This window comes from Mycetomoellerius zeteki, unplaced genomic scaffold, assembly GCF_001594055.1.
Source record: "Mycetomoellerius zeteki isolate Tzet28-1 unplaced genomic scaffold, Tzet1.0 scaffold232, whole genome shotgun sequence".
NCBI lineage: Eukaryota > Metazoa > Arthropoda > Insecta > Hymenoptera > Formicidae > Mycetomoellerius > Mycetomoellerius zeteki.
This window is the reverse complement of record NW_017257208.1, coordinates 948,296-970,580: the sequence shown is the minus strand read 5'-3', so window position 1 is coordinate 970,580 and position 22,285 is coordinate 948,296. Positions and strand designations below refer to the sequence as shown.

The following is a 22,285-nucleotide window of genomic DNA, read 5'->3' as shown; positions in this document are numbered from 1 at the left end:
TGCAATTAGAAGCGCTTGATTCATTTATATTGTCACATTATGAGATTAAATCATACGATGAATTTTATCATGTGAAATTGGAATGAATTCTTTTTACATTATAGTTCTACATAGTAATATTTAAATATTACATATTGTTATATAAATTTTTAATGTCAAAATTCATAATCATCGTTATTGAAGTTTCTAATTTATATTACTCCAAAAGTAATCTTGTAATAGGACAAATGAGAGAACAAAACAGTTATCAGTACGCAAAGTAACAAAGTAAAAAATTTTTACTCCTTTATTCCAAATTTATGATGTTATCCAAATAATTTGTACGTTTCGACTTACTTTGGTGTTCTCCTCAGCATGGAAATACAAAATTAGTGTGTGTACATCCTCTGCATTTGAAAATTGAGCCATCAACAAATTGCCAGATTTGTAGCAGAAATCTGTTAACAATATATTAAATTATCAATAATTAATAAGAATTAAAAATATTAAAATAATTTAAAATAAGAAAGAGCCTTACCTTAATAAACACAGGAACCCTTTTAAAGCTTTGAATCACAATTAATATCGAAATTAAACATCATCGCAAACATAATGTAACCAGAAAACATCCGTATAGTAGAGCGTCATGTACATAACTGATAAATTTTTTTTTTTTTCGGATATATCATACTGATTAATAGAGTAAATATTTAAAAAAGGGAATGTGTATGTCACATACACAAAACACTTAAAAACAGTTAAGTTAAATGATAGATATATATGGTAGACATAAATAAGCGATAAAATCTATATTGCATCCATTAAAAGTAAATAAGTATGATGTAAGCCTTCAATGTCAGAACGCAAATTAAGATCATTTTTTTGCATATGAATATGAAGAAATAGTGTTTTGAGGCGCTACGGCATTATTGCACTATTGCACTATTGCATCACTACATTACTGCTGTAGTATAATAGTGCAGTAGTACAGTAGTGCCTCAAAATATTACTGCGTGATAGTACTTTTTTACAAGGGAATACCTTATTAAAGAATGATTACCCTACTGAGTTTATTTTTAGTACTATTAATTCACGTTTGGAGTTATTATTTCAAAAATGTACACAAAAATAAAACAATTTGTTGATTCAATTTTGACATACAGAGAATATATACACACTAATTTTGTATTTCACTGTGAGGTGGACAAGAAAGTGAGTCAAAACGTACAAATTATTTAGATGACATCATAAATTTTGGAATAAAGGAGTTGAAATTTTTTATAATATTATTTTGCATATTAATAACTGAGCTATGCTCTCATTTGCCTTGTTGGTTTCTACTTTTGATTTCTGTTTATGTAAATTTTGAAGTCACAATGTCTTTATAATGTTTTAAACTGTCTATAAACAAAAGGAAATTAATTTTTATCACAAAACTTATTCAAATATTAAGATTGTATCTATAATTATTTAAAGATAGACAAAAATTTAAAAAAATATAATAAAAAAATAAAAAAAAGATCACTTATTTGTTCTATTTAACATAGAATTATTTGTTAATATATGAGTCATGATACTGATTAAAGTTATCACATTACTGATGCATTTCGTGTATATTAAGTATACATACAATCATGGTTTCAAATGTCATAATTGTAAAGTATAATTATGATATAAGGTTACAATGAGTGCTCATAAAATTAATATACTCTATTTTTTTGTCACTTACAAGATTGAAAATTTATTCTATAACGTTATTTTATAAATTCTTGCTATATCATCCTTGTAAGATTGTGAAATATATGAATGACCTATTACGTATGTACATCCGGCAAATCTCATTGTAGGGATCGTAAAACAGTCACGTCTGACTCTCGGTAAACTGTCAAATGTCTGACCGAAACTTATGCACACGAGGGAATATATCTTTATCACGATTTGCAAACACGTAACGCACGATTAAACGATGCCAAGTATGTAACACGGACAGGGCGAAAATCTAGAAATTTCATAATACAGAGTTACGTAAACTTATGTCGTAAAGATGTGCCTGTTCTAGGAATATGCGTGATTAAGCAAAGCAATTATTAGCACTTTACGGAGGATACACAATCTGTGCGATCTACGACGAGGGATAAATTGCAATTTCGTCACTCAGTACCTCGTGTTTGTGTTGCGCTCCTTGTAAAGTGAAACGCGGGCTGGGGACATTGACTCTCAGATAATAGGTAAGTAAATCGCATACATAAACAAACGCAATTAATGAGTCCAAGATTGTTATGTAACTATTACATCTATGAAATATTACCATTCTTACATTAATCCGTGATGTATTGTAAATGTAAAGTAATGACAAGTACAACATGAAAACAGCATCGATGTGGAGTCTGTATCGATAACAATAATTTATTTATACAAATACAGCGTTGATATATACATATATATATTTATATCGATATTGTCTTAACAAAACCTACATTCGTGTGGAACTAGAATGCAACTACGACGAAACGTCATTCGTTTTGACGTCTTAAGTCTCACATTAACCATATTATTTCCCCTATAAACTACACTCTTAAAGCTTATGGCTCCCTGTACTTAAAAAAGAAAAGTGATTCATACTGGTTATACTACTCTTTTGAGATTTATGTTTAAAGTAAAAAAAATCGTGGCCTCTCGCGGGAATTTCGCGCTTGAATTAATTATAATCTACGAATTTGTTAAACGGTTATTTCGGTCGCAATAAAAGACTCTAAACCATCACAGTAGATATATAAAAAGATTTGTATGAATAAGCATACGACAGCACAAATTAGTGTAGCTGTACTGATGGCAAGTATTTATGATAATATAAATTCGCAAGAAAATCTTGTAAAAAAGATATAATAAAGCAAAAAGAAAAAATAGTCGTATAAAAATATCAGTGTAAGACAGAGAGAGAGAGTGAGAGAGAGAGAGAATAAATTAAAAAATATTTCTGCTAAAATCAAAGTTTTTATTCCAGTCACAAAATCATGCGATCCTTTCAATACTTTTTTAATATACTGGAATGATGAAATATCTAGTGGAACACACTTCAGAATAATATAAAACGAGCGAATTTATTTCAATAATTTAATAATATACTTTAATAATAAATTTTTAATGAACTTTAACGCTTAAGTTGTTTGTCTAGAATTTATATATATATATATAATATAAACTTATATATATATAAACTCATATCAGTTAAAGATATTATTAACACTTCTTTTATATATCGCATATTTAATAACGAATTTGATTGGACACAATGCATATTGCTGCACATTAAAAATGTTATACATAAATTGATGTAAAGATCGATGTTTATTATAAATATATCATGGAAAAAATTTTAATAAGTCTTAATACATATTTCTTTGAATAGTACTAAATAAACATTTACTTATTTACAAATATTTATTCAATAAAAGAAATGATTAAAAATGAGTTAAATCAAATTAATGGTTTTTGTATCAAATAAATATATGCTTTTACAATTTAATAAATATTTTTACTTAAATTATTTAAACAAGTATTTATTAAAATTTAGTTCTCTTTCAATGTAGAAACCGGTTAAATCATGAAATACACTTTAATATGTTGTTAGGTAAGATATATAGTTTATAATTTGAAATGTTTGTATCACTTTTACACTCAAATTAAATTTGTACAATGACTTGAATATGTATGTCCAACCGAATTTGTTATATCTTTAAAATACCTTGTTTATCTCAATTTTGGACATGTGTATTATTTGAAGTAATTTTAAATTCTTTGGTGTGTTTCACTAGTTTAAACTATTTTCGTAAAATTAATTTAATTAATTTATCTATTCGTATGCAGGATGTTAAATAATAGACATAATTGATAGAGAAAATGTTACTTCTTCATTCAATCTCAGCTATCACCGGCACACATTATACTCACATTATTGTGAAACGTATACAGCTCTATATATAGAATATAAATTCACAAAAATTTATGTAAACTGCTCGATTGTTAAAATATTTGTTCGCGATTATTGAGCGATAGTGATTTTTATGATAGAAGCATCATTTAATCGTTCGATATTTGTTACAAGCCGCTATAATAAAATGATAGATTTTAATTATTATAACTACCACGCATTACGCAATTAGTTTTACGCGTTCGAATAATGCGCTTTTATAACAATCGTTTTGCGAAATCGCTATTCGAGACTGTGCGATCGAACTTGAATTTAATACACGGTGATTATTTACGGAAGACAAGCGGAATTCGGGTCCGTGCCGCGCAACATCGAATCGCTTGTTAATTATGTAAGTAATAGTGATTCGATTGCCATCGCGTCACCTATGGAGTTATGTCAGAGCTAACAGCCAATCGCCGATTTCTAATCGCATCCGCGTGTAATGCTTTTATGTAGTTTCGCGCGCAATTTTATGACTTTTGGAATATTAATATCAAAATGTTTATAATCATATAACAATAATGTATATATATATATATATGTAAATGTGTATTAAGAATGCTCATTTTATTCTGTAATTGTGAAAAATTAAATGGAAAAATGAAATAAATTTATAATAAAGTAAATTTGAAATAATATAATCAAGCTAGATGTTTATTGCTAAAATTTTTTGATGATTATAATAAACGATAAAACAACATTACTTGGTAGTTCATTATTATTTTAATTTGATTTTCAATCTAATTGAGCCTTAATGTCACTGTTTTTTTTTTTTTTTAGTAAATTTATCATTTGTAAGATGATTTCGGATATCTTGTATTTAAAATATATCTTTTAAATCCGTATAATAAATCAAACTAACAAAGACTCCTTATAAATCAAAAGAAATTAGAAAGAATAAGGACAATAGGAGTCAGGCGCAGAAGACGTCGCGCAAATAATACACCCATAAAGCGTAAAACTTCTTTATTCTACTAAACGCGCTTACATGTTTCGACTCACTTTTGAGCCTTCTTCAGAGACAAAACAAACTAACGTATATGAACTGTGAATAAAAGTTATCTTGTCATGGTGAGTTCCCCTACATCGAGAATATAAATGCCAGAAATTAAACCCAAATAAGAATGAAAGAAAAAGAAAAAAGAAAGGAAATATCGAAATAGAGAATATGGAAAACTAATTTATCAAAAAACTTTAAGATTATAATTAATTATCCCGAAAATAAGGATGCTCACCGTAATCACAAAGCACCATATATAATTATAAATATAATAATTCAAAAAATTAGATTTTCCCATTTGTAATCTCAAAAAATACTAGCTAAATCTAAAAGTGACTCACTGTGTCTGATACTGACTGGCCAACATATCAAGAACCGGTTTTTGAATTATTAATAGTAATGTTTGTGCGATATATGGTGCTTTGATCACGGTGAGCGTCCTTATTTTCGGGATAATTAATTATAATCTTAAAGTTTTTTGATAAATTAGTTTTCCATATTCTCTATTTCGATATTTCCAATATTTACTTTCTTTTTTCTTTTTCTTTCATTCTTATTTGGGTTTAATTTCTGGCATTTATATTCTCGATGTAAGGGAGCTCACCATGACAAGATAACTTTTATTTACAGTTTATATATGTTAGTTTGTGTTGTCTCTGAAGAAGGTTCAAAAGAGCCGAAACATGTAAGCACGTTTAATAGAATAAAGAAGTTTTACGCTTTATGAGTGTATTATTTGCGCGACGTCTTCTGCGCCTGATTCTTATTGCCCTTTCCAATTTCTTTTTATGTCTTTTAAGTTATGAAAGATTTATTATACTTATATTTTTTGTTCTCGTAATAAATTGGTTCAGTGTCATCACGTATTCGTAATAATTAGAACGAGAAATGCGACTGGCGTGATACTCGACAGTGAAAGCGACACAATGCCACGGGGAATCTTTATCGCTGTTATGTCGAGATAAATCGAGAAATATGCTATTTACTTGTGCATATATGAGCTATAGCTTTGTCATCTATGGTTAATAAACATTAAAATTAAATCGATTTTACATACGTATCTTCTATCGTTTTATTAATTTTTGCTTTCTATGAGGTGCGACAAATATTAATTTTCAGCTAATAGTGATGGTATCTAAAAAATTTACTAACTTAATTATTTGATATTATAACAGCGTTAGAAATCGATAATGATTCGCGCTCTATATCGTGTCATAATTACGGAATTGACTTCGAGATATCGAAACAGTTTCGATATAAACGCGGTAAGTCTAAATACATAAACAGTCATTCAGAAGGCCACGAATGAATTTGATTCGTAGGTACATAATTGATTGTACAGCACGCCAGCATTCTAATTTAGATCGTCGTTTGATTACCTCATATTCGCGAGATCTCCCTTTATTCCCCAACGAGGCCGAACGTTTTTTCTAATAGATTTATTTCGAATGAGAGCACGCGCCTTTCGCAATCATAGATTCCTGATTCAAAACGCTTCTGATCGATCGAACCTAGAACTTAATCGGTCCGAGAAATCGCTGTTGCGCTTCCGTCTCTTCGTTGCAAGGCGATTGAACTCGCGATACTTCAATGATCGATTTGAAGAGAGGAACGATATAATGATGTATGAATAATATTATACAATAAATATTAATTGACGTCACTAAACGATTGATCATTGTTCTTTGGGTGATTATATCCTTATCCGACAATGCACAACGGGGTTTTGTAACATAGAGCGTGCACTCCCAACGAATGTAATATATTCCTATTGATAATTTATATATGAAGTACACACGGTGGCATTTTCTTTTTATGTTAATTTTTACGTAATTATATGAAATTTGTATAAGTATTTTAAAATTTGTGAAAAATGGTGATAATTGCAAAAGGTTAAATATCTAGTAATGAGATGAACATAATATTAAAATTACAAATTATACAAATTGAAATGATTATCATAAATATTAACTTTAAAAAATATCTCTATTCAAAAGCTTAATAAAAAACGTTGTAATCACAGTCGCGTCCTAGACGCGTCATTTCCATCGATTGCTTGATGCACGCACAAGAACTATTAAAAGAAAAAGAAAACAATTGTAATTTAACAATCATTATTTTACTATTATTGTTGATGCATCAAGCGATATTGATAGTGATGTAAAATCTACAAAAAGAGATTACGGTATCTCACGATGTATAACAATATATTAAACCTTCAGATATGATCACCGAATTCATTATGAATTTGCAATATCATCGTAACCCATACATATCTGTCGGATGTCCACGTTCTGCGTAATTCCGACCAAGTGTAATGCCACATATAGTGTTTTTTGGAGAATTGAAATTTGGGATCTCAATCGCCCTTATTAATGATCTCGGCCTCCTGCATATCTTCGAGTGCCATATCGGAATCGCCCCATCCCCATATAGCTCCTTCATGCGAATGATGATGCTCATCATGATCGTCCGTTCGCGTATATATCGAGCCATCGCCCGTTCGCGCTGCGCGTTTCTTTATCATACTGTGTGCTACAGTCTTCAAATCATACGCCCAGCCGATCCAGGTGAAGAAATCAATGAAAGCGGTGGTAAAGTTTGTGCGATAGTTGCCCAATTCGGCAGCCTTGTAGTCCCACGGAAACACGTGATGGTAATTGTGCCAGCCTTCGCCGAAAGCGCCAATGCCGACGCTGTAGCTATCAGTGGGGCTAATGGTGCTGCGAAAAAGATAACGTTTTCTTTATCGATTTCCATTTAGTTATATAATTCGTGCAATAGGATAAATGACAAAGGCGGATCTTGGTCCGTCTCTCTTTCAATTGCTATTTACACTTCTAATCCATTACACTTTATACTGCTCAAGTCAACTGAAAACACTTTGCGTTATTTTTCATATTTCTTACTATCTTTACGTTGCATATTTTGCTTAGCATATATACTTGTACAACATTATTATGTTTAATATGCGCGTATTGTAGTATTGTAGTATTGTAGTCCTAATTTTCTATTTCTCTATCTAATTTCCTTGTGCTTCACAGTACATGTAATGCTCTTTATATTTAAATTTAATTGTAATCATTGCACACACACAATAAAATAAATAAATAAGTAAATAAATAAATAAATTATCAGTGATACTAACTTGTCATAGGGTTTCATGCCCCATATGTGGGCCGCGGAATTCACTAGCCAAGTCAGATTCAGTGAGAGTGTGTATCTGAAAAGGGTAGAATACCATGCGTACATAGGTTTCTCGTTCCAAAAGTAACACGGTACCCAGGTAGGAAGTAGGAAGCAAAAAACAGGCATCAGAACGATGTAAAGTCTGTAATATAAACAGATTTATTTTGATAATCTTTGATGATTTTAATGATTTGATGAAGTTCATCACTTCCCAGACGACACAAAGTATCCAAAATCAAGACATAAGACGTTTTTGGTGTCTAAAAGACATTTTAAAGACGTCTTATGTTCAATTTTGGACTTTGTGTTGTCTGGGTTTCTTTTCGAAAAAAAAGAGTAATTTTATTTGTAAAACCTCACCAATTGATTTTATAAAAACGATATCTTTGTCATACCTGCGTTGCCAGACAACGACAGGATCTTTCTCGAGGTCACTCATATCGATTGTGGCTCCCTTATTAATGACATCAGAGTGTTTTCGGACCAAAAGCCAACCCACGTGCGAGAAGAAAAAGCCTCTCTTCGCGTTGTGCGGATCCGCGTCCGTGTCCGTAAATTTATGATGAACTCGATGATCTCTCACCCACTCGTAAATGTGATTCTGCAAAACGCGCGTTAAATGATAATTACAAAAACATTCAAGAAATTCCTCTACGAAGAAATTTATTTCTCATAAACAATAAATCTTTTATATTTTTAAACTGATTCTTTAAAAATATAAAAGATTTATTGTTTATGAGAAATAAATTTCTCTGTAGAGAGGAATTTCTTGAACGTTTTTATTATATATTTGCAATATATAATATATTTGTAATATATACTATTTTAAACTATAGTCTCTAAAATTTTTAGAGTAAATTGTTATTCTAAAAAATTAAATCTCTGCACTCTTAAAGATTGATAATTGAGCCACTTTCTTTTTCAAGACCGATTCAATGTTCATTCTTTAGAGTGAGATTTTATTCCGAAGAATTTAAAGAGTACAGTAGGCGTCATTGATGCCTTCCGGACCTTCCGAATTGAAATTTATAGTTTCCTCCAATCGTACACATCATATCTATATACACTGTTAAAAAAAAGAAATTTGCTTTCGTTACATGTAATGAAAGCAAATTTCTTTTTCTTTAACAGGATATAGATATGTGTACGATCGGAGGAAATTATAAATTTCAAGCCGGAAGGCATCAATGACGCCTAATGTACATACGAGACAATACTAAAACATACAATGATTGTTGTATGAATAACAGCATCGTCGAGAAACTTACTTGGAAAGCCGTGGTTTGCAAAAGCATAAGAATGACTCTCATCGGCCATTTCGCTTTATAAGCCCGATGAGCCCACAGTCTGTGAGCACCTGCTGTAACACCGATAGCAGCGAAAGTTGCAACTACTACACCTAAAAGAATAAATAAAATTAAGTTTACCGGCATTAAAATTATAAGATCTTTCGTAAATGAAATACTTGCGATTATTATTATTTTATAGAGATCTACTAATTGATGCTATTGATATGACTCTTTATATTATTTCTTTCCACAAATTAAGCAATGGCAATTCATAAAACAAGCTCAAATCTTAAGTCTTAAGTCTTAAAAGATAAATAAACAAAACGTACTCCAAAGGAATGTGTAAAATTTGGCAGCCGTTATTAAAATATACAATCCGTAAAGTGCACCGAGATGAAGATAGGCAAAAGCTATCATGTTTCTCCAAACAATTTTCCACTGATACTTAGGCTTCGAGTTTTGTGCCTTTTGGATTGATAATTTTTGCGTTATCGCCTTCTCTGCCGCTTTATTTTGCGATACATCCTGCTGAGAAGCTTCGAGGAATAAAGTCGCTGAACTACCGAACAAATTCGGTGCCATGTTGTTGAAATATCTATAACAAATATTTAATTTTACAAATTAAAGAAAGCTGATGCTATATATTTGATAATATTTTAAAATGTTTACAACATATGTTGAAAAAGAGAAAGAGAGAAAAAAAAAGGAAAATCAGTACATTGCGTCATCCGCTTCGGATTTTCTTTAATAGCACAAGTGAATTTAGCACAAATATAACATTTAAAAAGTATTTTCCAAAAACTGATTAAAATTCTTAGAATTTCAAATAAATACTTTATATTAGAAAAAAAAATAAAAGTTTAAATCGAGTTCTTAAAGAGGCTTCCCGTTTGAGAAATATAAAAAAAACGGTATTTTTGACCAAATTACATAAAATTCATGAAAGATGGTATTTTTGACCAAATTACATAAAATTCATGAAAAACGTTTAGAATTCGTGTTAAATATGTAGAAGAAATAGAATTCATTTTTCTTGTTACTTCGATGCTATTTAATACTTTTGTCTTTATAATTTTATTGTTGTGTCTCACTAATTTAAATTTAGAATACGTATAATTACAATCACAGTATACAACATAAACAGTCAATTAGTCTAGTAAAGTATTATTTGTATTAATGACAGTATGGACCACTTTCTTAATTTTTAAAATTGAAGTACAGTATAAAATATCATTCAAATAATAGTGAAAGGTAAGGTATATTTATGACCACTGGCATTATACTATTATATATTAATTATTATACAGTATTTTAACTTTTATAATTATTTTTACACAGAAATTACGGATAAGTGCAAAAACTAAATTCTGGAGCAATAGTACAGCGTCGAAATCGTGGAATGCTAAACAAAATATCCGAGTAAAAACTGTCAAAGCCAAAGGAAAAAAATCATTATTTTCCGAGTTTTTTTTCCGTCGCTTATATCTCTACTCCCGAGCCTCTAAAGGTTAATGCTTTACATGCTAATCGTTCACCAATGAGTGATAAAAAGCCTTTAAGAGCCGACGCAAAATGTTGTACGAATCATAAATTTTATTATTATTAAACTAGTATATTATAATGTTTTCGACCTACGGTTAGGGTCCTTTTCAGTAATTATCGTTAAAATACAAATATATAGGCACAACATCTTGCGTCGGCTTTTAAAGGCTTTTTGTCAATCATTGATTAACTTGAAATAATTTTCTAATCGTTTATATCATTAATTTTGTTAATTAAGTAGTCTTATGTATTTAATTAACAAAATTGATAGTAAAATAGCAATTAATACTAACAAGAAGAAAAAGAAAAGAAATCAGTATCAATGAATCTTAAGAGTCTATTTTTATTATGAATATTTAACTTTTGTCGTTTCTTCTATACGTGGAGAGGAATCGTATGGCCTCCACATTGTAGCATCGTCATTAACAGAAGATTCATGATTCTTTGATGACTCTCGATGTGCATTATGTACATCCACGCAACGATCTTGTTATAGCTTTCCAGAACATTATGTGTGGTTAATATGTGCGACGTTAATATATGATACGATGTATATGTGGAAAGTGTATACGTGTAAAAAAAGGAAATTCTCTAAACGTCGCGCTTTCAACACACCGAAATATCCGCGGTTTGTCTCGCGAAGAATGATAATTTTGAATGTACGAAGTAGAGTACAGTCTTCGCACGAGCATGCTGATGTCAACCACACTAACAGCCCTTCACAACGAAGTGGTACGCGATTCTTGCATCAGAGCAACCTCGTAATCGCTGGTGATATTACATTAGCGTTGGTTCAGCGAAGAGTAGATTTTTATTTTATTAATCTTATCTTTATAAAAGCGTCGAAACCAATCATTGAAATTGTAATCTCTTATTTCAAATAATTCATTATACCTTGCGACTCTCAAAAAGTTATTACATTGCCAATTTAAAAACCAATAATTTTCGTTAGAGATATAAACCACAAATTGAAGAATTTGGCAGACAGTATAGATGAAATGTCTAAAAGTGAAAATAACAATAGCATGTTTGAAATTGCCGATGATTACTTATCCCAACGTAGCATAAAACAAGTCAAGTTCCGATACTTCAATCGACCTAGAATAGATGCTCACAAGAGAACTGAACGCTCACATCAGAACTGAACGCGTATTCATATTACTTCTCCTTTATGGCTAATTAGATAGCAGTCGTCCCTCCTCCATATATGTTCTTTGAGATTGACGACGTGAAGACGACGCGAGTTATGTAGGTGCCCCACTTCTAAATATTCCTTTCTTTTATTCTGCATTCTCTCGACGTCGAGAGTTTACGGATAATTTAACGGAACCCGATTCACGATACTGCTACTCATAATATAAATCCTACATCCGGAATTAAATTATCGCGCGATACCACGTCGATAAATATTAAAACGTTTGTGTTAACATGTATAATCTAATATATAATATATTTAGTGTCTTATTATTGTAAATTATTAACGCTTTTTTGACAAAATTATATTTTCACTCAAATCACTCTAAAGCGTATTATGAATCATTTATCAAAAACCGATATCTGCGAGTCAGACAAAAAATTAACTTTTATTTTCTCTGATTTACAAAATATTACATAATTTATTATGTAGTATACATACCTTTAATTTGGCTTAAAAAAACATGAAGAAAACATTCTTTCATCGGAAAAGAAAATGAAAATAAAACGTGAATCTTTAAAGATAATCGTAGATTTTTTATTTTGTTTCTTACGTAACGTTAGTTTTTTGACATGAAATACTGAAAGACTTTTCTTCTCAGACTTTTTTTCGTTCTTCCGCCGCGGATTTCATTACATCTTTCGCGATTTTACATTGAAAATGTAAAGGTAAATGTAATGCAAATGTTCTTGTAATATAAATGTAAATATAATATAATACAAATGTTCTTGTTAGTGTTAATAATTCTTGAATATGTTTATTTTTTGTTTATTTTGTTTTTTTTATTATTTTTTGTTTATTTTTACGAGCTCGTGTTTCTTTTATATCTAATGTAATACCTTGTTTTAATCGTCTTACTGGCTGACTTGTAACAGCAGTTACAAGTTCTGCTGACGTCTTGCCATTTGTTATGTATAAATTTTATGCCTTACAATAAAGTATGAATATATGAATATGAATATGAATACTGAAAGTATAAATCAAATTTTTTTTACTGCATGGATAGCTTAAATAACGAATAATTTAAATAATACTATTGTATAATGTAATTTTTTAGATTATAAATGAAATAGTTGTATGGTGTCATTTAATTCATCTTAAAATATCGCAAATAATTTTCCAGGACTTTATATAAGAAAAGTATTATTTAATATTAAGACGGAAAAGGATGTTAATATTACGATAATATTAGATTATCAAAGAACGAGAACAATGGCTTTGATAAATATACGTCTTTTTTCTCTTTTTTTTTCTTTTTCTGTTTATTTTACTAATAATTATCGATAATATTAAATTGTCAATATTTGAATACATGTGTCTGTATTATGTTACTTTTAATTTTCGGAATTGGAAATTAGAAATAAAAGTTCAAATATCATTGCGTTGAAGATGTTAAACAATTATCTGTGACGAATATGTTTGTACAACGCTGTTTTGTCAATCAACGTAGACATTTGCAAAACACAAATGCAACAGAGTTTCAGCGAATGCTTGACTTACGCTAATATTAACTCTTTACCTAGAGTAACCGGGTTGACGTGCTATTTTCAAAGTAGTTTACGCTCTTCTTCTTTAAGAGTATGTCATAAATTCTTACTTAACTGTTCAATTTACGACACTAGGATATAGCTAGAATATAGAATATAGTTAGAGAGCATTCAAACTTTTTAGAGAAGAAGCTATCAAAGAGAAAATCATATAATTAGAATAAACGTTAATGTTACACCAAATTTTAATATAAATGAAATATATAAATCAGATTGAAAGAAATTTATTATAATTGCGCACAAATATCGTTATCCGTCACAGAGTCAGCTATAATTCTTATTAAAACTCGCTTTATAAATTGCAACAGAATTTGAAACAGAATTCTACTTATAATTTTATGTGTTGTATAACAAAGAAAATATTTAAAGAATCCGCATACACATTCATACAAAAAATACACGCGTTGGAATATATCAAGTTATAAGTTTAAAATTCTGTCATAAATAATTATGGTCAATATGTATTAAAATAGATTTAAAATGCTATCATAAATTATAGTTAATACAGATCAATTCAAACAGACTTTCGAAATTATAGATAATTAAAAATAATTAATTTTTGACTGAAATTATGCAAGCTATTTGAAGTGTACAAGTATTTTAGCAAACAACTATAATTATTCCTATAATCATCCGTTCAATTGTACTCGCTTATATTTCGAATTAGCCTCAAATAGAGACTAATTCGAAATACAAGCGAATAAATAAAAACGCGTCTGTTTCTTAACTGTCGTTAATTAACAAATTCATTTTCGTTTTTCAACGCACGTACCAATAGTAAACAACATTTACTTGTACTTTAGTGATTGAAAGAGAAAAGATCTACGCGACTAAAGGTTAATTACGGATTCACAAGTCAGTGGTACAGCTATCTCCTCGTTTTCTGCAACTATATTGCTGTCATACAAATGGTAAGGAATGGGTGTGAATAATCCTCGTGAAAGCGCTGTCGAAAACGTATATCTTCTTAACTCATAATCGACACGATTTCATGATAATACGATGGTCTATAACAAGAGAGAGAGAGAGAGAGAGAGAATAAAGCAGTTTTAATAGATTAAAACTACAATCCGCTTCTATTTTTAATAAAAATGTCATTATAAGTTAAATCTGTGTATCTTGAAATAGAAAAACTCGCATTTTTAAATTAATTTTTGTAGATATAAAATATAAAATAAATATATTGAATAAATAAATAAATAGTATATTGAAGAAATAAATAAACAAAATAAATAAAGTTGATCCGGTATAATTAATTCATTAACAGATAATTAACTTGAAGTTAATAATAACACACATAATAATCATAAAAACAATACGCAAAATCCAATGTTAAATGCAATCGAAACTACTTCTAGATAGAACAGGCTTCACAGTGTGTCGGAGGATGCATTTCTCTTCCGGAACGTAGGCTCGGCATGGAGAAGTGTCATCTCAGTAAAAGTGCTAGCGGCACTTCAAAACGGTACATGTAGTCGAACAGAACGTTCAAGTTGGAGAAAGGGGACGATGGTGGAGGAAAGATAGAGAAACGAGAAAGAACATAAATAATGCTACGCTCGAGAAGGAACAGGTTCTCCGGAAAGCAGGCCAATGGCATCTTTAAGGTCATTGCCAATTGCAGATCGAAATTCCTAGACTTTTATAACATGCCTGAGGCAAAACATGCCATCCAAACAGGATCGTGTAGCATCATGTCTCACGTTTTCAAGCAAATTGACAGGTTTCACTGCATTTACTATGTGATAAGAGAATTGTACAAAAAACTGACCGCAATGTCTGATTTTAAGCATTACGACAAATGCAACTGGTGAGTTGTTTTGTTAGCGATTAATTAGTTATTACGAGTATGTTTCGTTATTTGTTTATAAAAATAAGAAATGATATGCTGCAAGATATGGGGTGCTTTCGAGGAGACGCTATTAGCCGAGGGGGTAACCACTTAATGTAATCGTGGGACAGAGTCCTCGAAATCATTATAAAATTTATATGAAATCTCTATGCATAATCCGATAATTACATATAAAACCATGAGAAACTATTGTATAATATTAAATAAAATCGTATATTTTACCAAATTACTTCACATGTAGTGGAAAAAATTATTTGTAATCAGATGAAATCATATGAAATCATGTAATCTGTGGGACAATATTTCAGCTAGTGGTTACCCCCTCGCTATTAGCGCTATTTCTGTCATTCTATCTTCGTTGTTTATTAGATATAAAACAAAGATAGAATGACACGAATAGCGCAAATAGAGTCTTTCCGAACACACCTGATTGGCCACATTCAGCAGAATATCTATTTTGCAATTTATTTTGCAATATTTTGTTGATTAGAGATTTTCTTCGCGCTGATTGGATTATATTGTAGATCCAGAGGAATAGTCCTATGTGAGCAAAGAACACTTCCAGCAGTTGCAAAATAAATATTCTACTGAACGCAACCATTGAGTGAGTTATTGACGTACGTTTTTCAAAGAAGGAAATGTGATGGAGCAAAAACAATAATTTGAATACGAATTATTGATAATTGAACTGAAAGTTTGAAACGCAGGAATAATTTTTTAATTGTTATTGTAAATAAAATAAATTGTTCTTCTGATTATTGATGACCGAAAATGAACCAGATGCTCATCGATGATCATGAAAAGAAACGGAGGATATTAAAGAGTAACACTGACCTACTAATCCTACAGCACGTAACGTTTTCTCTCGAGATTCAACGCATGCTGCTACACGTAGTATCTGACAAATAGCGTACAACTTTCCTTCAAGGCGAAACGAGTGTACTCTTTAATTTGTGATATCGCATCTCTATATTTATTCAATAGTTATTGCAATTCGTGTAATATAACAAATATATGTTCTTTAAGACCTTCCAAAAATAGCACAAATTTTGCTTCCCTTAGAAAGATGCGCTTTCGTGTCCTTTGTCATACACAACACAATTATGAGATTACTAATTACGAAAAATAACATGCGTGGAAACTGCAGAATAGATTCATTACATTAATGTATCTCGAATGTATCGTCGTGGTTTAGTTCATCTTAAATAAATTGTTATTAATAAATAGACATTGGATTTTATATATAGATATTTATTATTAAAAAAGAACAATTAATAACTAAGATTTGGATTGTTTGTGACATCTAACATAGTTATACTGCAACATATACTAATATGCATTTTTTATGAAAAAATGTATGCAAAATAATATGCATTATATATGCAAGACATATGTTTTTATAAAAAATTGTTCTTTATACATTTATAATGTTTATTTACGTTATTTCGTTAATATTATTCGTCTTGAATTGAGTAAATACATTTTTAAATATTTTTTATTATTTTAATTATATATATACGTACATTGATATAATTACTAATTAATATAATTAAAAGTTAATTTGAAAATTTATATTTTATACTTATAATATTACAAAAAATCAAGTTACATAAGAGACAATTTAAATTATAATTCTTAAAATAAAATATTTTAAGAATTATAATTTACATTAATACAATAGATAACTAATATTTTTTCTAGATTAGAAATTGTAAGTTTATGGCGCTTATCTGAAAAAAATCATCTTATATGCTGAAAATGAACATTTCACGTTGCAAGATGTAATGGGAGCATATTTATTTTATATTTACTCCAATAGTGTACTGGAATTTCAAGAGGCCCTTCATTATTACCTTTCAAAATTTCATTTATTTTCGAAATTATAGTGAATCCAGGATTTCTTTTTAAGACTGAATCAAATTTCAAAATAATTTCTTTTCCACATTCACCTGGTATTTTTTAAATATTTTCTATAGTATTAGTTATCAAATCCATGGACTCAGTTAAAGGCATACCTCTCGTTTCCAATTTTTTTATAATTTCTGATAAATATTTAAAGTGAGTTTGAATATATATACCATTGTTTATTTTTCAATACTTCCTGAGCCTTTTTTATTTATATAGCGTTATTGGCATCAAATGATTAAACCTATATTTTTAAATGAAAATAATAAATGCATAAACAACATGTTATACATATTAATAAATTTGACTACTGATTTCTGTTTGGAAAATAAGTCTCTAGTCTGAACGTTTGCATGTTCCAAGATCCCAAAGTAACGAATATTTACGAATTTTACTTAAACTATATGCTATAAAGGAACTATTATTATAATTTATAAAAAATCCGATGTCTAATTATAACATAAAATTGTCTAAAATATATAAAAATATAAAAATATACTCAAAATATGCAAATATGCACAAAATATGCAAATATACAAAATATGCACAAATAAATATGCATTTTTATAATGCTTTTTCAATGAGACATATTTCTATTTTAGTCTTACTTTCGGCACTCTAAAAAAATATACAATTGCATAGAAATCCAATGTCTATTAATAAATCACAACATTTATTCGATGTCGTAGATTATAAAAATAAAATTATTTTCGAAAATTGATTAACGATTAGAATAATACGATTGAATAATAAGTCTTTTATATATACATCCTTTGAAGAGGATATAATAAAGAATATAATGTAACAATAATATAAACATGCAAAAATAAGACAATAAAGTTTGATGATCATGAAAGATTACTATAATTATTTTTTATACTGCAATCAGAGAGGCTTTCTTTTCGTGTCGGTATTTTGTCAGTATATATTACCTTTCTGTTTCTATATTTTCATTTCTCCATAATTTTACTTTCAGTTTCACAAATTGCATACAGACGAAACACGAGCGACAAAGCGTTGCGACATAATTGTGTTACAGCGAAATTACTCTCGCCCACTAGCACATGAACTTTACTATACTTTGATCTCAAACTACCGTACTATAGGTACACATTGCGTTTCTTTAAATCACATTGCGTGCATCATATGGGAAATACGTATCGTATATTAACAGAATGGTTTAATCGTGTTGGAAAATCAACTTTGCATTTTATACAAAATTATTGCATCTATAAAAAATATCAAACATCAATTATATTATTTTATAAATATTTATACAAAATACGAGCTTCTTCTACAAAATGGATAACGAATTACTGCTGCATATCAGAGATCTCGATGGAAATTTTCATACTGTGTGCGTCGCATAAATTAAAAATTATTTATCATTCAATTTTTATTCGTAAATTGACTAATGATCGAGAAAAAGATGCGCATCCACATTTAAGGGGAAATATTCATATGATTATACGTTATATAGTGTATATCACGTTTATTAAGAATTATCATGAGATTCTATTCAATTTTACTCTAATAAATAAAAAAAACCATTCAAGAAAGTGTGCCATACGGGAAGTTTGTCAGCGCAACAGATGGGAAGAAGAATCAGCGGCAAAAAATTCATCCCGACATGCAATCGCTATACTTATAGGCGCGATTTTACTTTTAAGTATGCATCTACTTAAATCACAGAAATAATTGAAAATGCTACTGAAAGAAGAGTATGTACGCATAGATAAAACTACACGAAAAGAAAATTTTGCTAATAATTTAGTTATATTTGAAAATAATTTTGTTTAATAAAATAATTATGTAGGAAACTCAAAAATAATAAGCAACGCTGCAAAAAATTTTTATATTCTAGCTTGAGCATTTTATATAATTATTTTAATAGTTCTCTCTCTCTCTCTCTCTCTCTCTCTCTCACAACAAAATTATTTTCAAATCTATTTCTAATGAAATTTTTAGATACTTCGACAACACCGTTCTTTCTACGTACAATTTAAAACTACTCTTTATTATTTTTTACATACTAAAATCTAGCTTCGACCGGTATAGGCTGTTGAATTTCTATTATTAATTGTGTTTCTCACATTGTAATTTTCCACGGTCTAAAAATAAGATTCTTATTACGGGGAAATTAATAGCATCTACCACGAACGCTCGTTGTTTTTTGGCGAAACTTATCTTACGATAAATACATTCAAAGTTACATAAATAAAAATATAAACGTTTCGGCCTCAGATTAGGCCATCAGTATATAAAGTCAAAATATAAAATTTACAAACTCAGTATATGAAGTCAAGAATATAAAATTCACAAATACACACACAATTATAAATTATTTCTTTTAACATGGATACAATTTACATAAGCACGCGCTCGTTAAATTTATTATATAAGTTTTTTTTTTGTTTTTTTATCCTCCGCAATTTTGGAATGAGTCAGGCGAGATTAATCTTGTATTCTAATTCATTTCCGATTACTTATCCAAGAATGTGATTAAAACACGGAATTTTTTTTAAGAAAATATTCTTATTATTTTTATATACTGTTTTTTTTACGATAATTATTATATAAACGAGTAAAAGATTTTCCGTATCTTTACGAAATTATAATTATACGATAAAATATAACTGTACAAACAATAATTAAGTAATTAACTATATTCAGCAGTCTTTAACTTATAACATTTATTAATAATCAAGTATTTCAAGCTCATCATAGCAGAATTATTCTCTGTTTCAATGAAAGGTTTTCTACTTTATTATCCGACAACCAATTGTTACTTATTTATCTACCTAAAAGGCAACGAGCGAAACGGAAAGCAGCACGCAAGCAATAATAAGGAATTTTAAATTTAAATGAGATAATGTAACAAACTTACACAGTGATACAAATGCATGTATTTGTAATTATGTGATGTAATCATAGTTATAAGTTTAACTTTTTCTTAAATTGACAAAAATATGTAGCACACACACACACACACACACACACACACACACACACACACACACACACACACACACACATGTATAAATATTACTTAATAAAGAATAATAATTCGATAATTTGAATTAATATTTCGGCTCGCACAGATTTCAAAGGGAAAAATTTTAATATGAAACCCTTTCTTTTTGTCGGTTGCTAATAATTCACTCATAAATATCCAGCATACTGCTAATATCTTTCTCTTAATTTTACAATGATATGTTTTAATATGTTATATTTATAGTTATGTTGTAATGCGCTTTGTATAATTATCAACTGACAGTTTAAAAGTGAAAAAATAGACGAATCAATGACTTACAACTTGAGCGGCGAATGTACGTGGACGAGATTACGTACCTTGATGCGGAGTAAGTTCGACAAGAAACACAAGGATATGGGACGGTGACTCTCTTGGATGGATGGTCCGACTTGATGGCGAGTTCACTATGAAATACCGAGATGCTGCAGCGTATGTCCCACTTATCAGCTTTGTGCCTCCTCGCGTAAAATGACGATCGTCAACGAAACCCCCCGCTCGTCATGTCGGTTGTTCTAAAAAGCAGGGCTCTAGCAGGGGCAAACGGAAGTGATAGGTTGCAAAAACTGAGAGTTGTGATTCGCTTTCTCGAAATCGATTATTCCTATTGGATAAAAGGTACACCTATTCTCATGTTCTCAATTCATGATTCCGGCGTCACGTTACTCTTTGTCAATCGCTTTGCTACTTCAATTGTTATATGCAAATCACGTAGATATGCAATAATCTATAACTCTATATAGCAATATTTGTAAAGCATGATTCAGTATTACTTTTTCAATCACTTTCTATGTATACACATACTGAAGAAGGATTGATCCAAAATTTTTTTAATTGACTCTCTCTATTTAATAATATTATATTTAAGGGGCTACTAAAACCGTCTATATTACCGATTAAACCATATAATTTTTGTATAACAATATTGCTTTTTCCTCTTTTACAGATTCAAAAATCCTTTTCCAGGAATAAAGTAAATGCATTAATATGTGTTTGTGAGATAGAGTTTATGCCGAGAACGTTAAAACATTTCAAAATTTAGATCTTCTTTACCATTTCTTAGTTCAATATGGCACTAGAGCTGTCTTATCGAGACAATGTTTGCACATAAAAGCTGTGCAATCTGTATTCACGAAATAGTAGTCTACAGACTGGTAATCTGCACGAAAAAACAACATGGAGTTCTTAGAACAGACTTAGACGTCTAATTAAAACGTTATTATTATACGAAAATGTATGTGTATGTATTCGTGAGATATTGATATAGTAGTATGCAGCGATGTGTCGGTGACACATAAATCGTTAGTCCTACTTACACTATGACCAATCATCTTCAGGATGCCCTTAAATGATAAAGTAAGATACTACTTCTCGTATGGACACCACCATTTGAGTCGGTTTCACTAACATCAATTACTTAATCGGCCGTGGAACTGATGACTAATTGCGTTTGCTGTTTGATGAAATTCTTTGTGTATGATACATTCCAACCCAAGTTATAATCGCTTTATTCCCCTTCAAAAATTATTACATGAAAATCATTATATCACAAAATTTACTAAATCTAATGATATATGTATCATCTGTATAAAAGATTTGATATCAACAATTGTGACGCCAAGTTAAATTCTGTTAATTTAATTAAATTTATCAAAATTTTATGTATTATTCGTAAAAAAAATTTGATAGCCAAATTAAATAATGAATATTAATCTAATATGTATTATTTGTACAAACGATTTGATATCAACAACTGTGGCGCCAAGTTAAATTCTACTACAAA

At 29.6% G+C, this 22,285-nt stretch overlaps 1 protein-coding gene across 3 annotated transcripts in view; it reads right to left on the bottom strand.

Moving 5' to 3' along the window:
* Positions 1-7,179: 7,179 nt before the first annotated feature.
* Positions 7,180-22,285, bottom strand: part of LOC108723403 (acyl-CoA Delta(11) desaturase) — a 25,075-nt gene continuing 9,969 nt past the window's right edge. Inside the window, exons 1-6 of one of the 3 annotated variants that reach the window (XM_018449155.1) lie at positions 20,785-20,982; positions 9,760-10,025; positions 9,410-9,540; positions 8,537-8,742; positions 8,101-8,283; positions 7,180-7,675 (exon numbers count right to left, since the gene is read on the bottom strand). In XM_018449155.1, the coding sequence (XP_018304657.1) occupies positions 7,312-7,675; positions 8,101-8,283; positions 8,537-8,742; positions 9,410-9,540; positions 9,760-10,012 (1,137 nt within the window). In that variant the 5' untranslated portion in view covers positions 10,013-10,025; positions 20,785-20,982 and the 3' untranslated portion in view covers positions 7,180-7,311. Of the gene's footprint in view, positions 7,676-8,100; positions 8,284-8,536; positions 8,743-9,409; positions 9,541-9,759; positions 10,026-20,784; positions 20,983-22,285 lie in introns of those variants that run through there. The other 2 variants (XM_018449154.1, XM_018449156.1) reach the window with 2 other exon arrangements.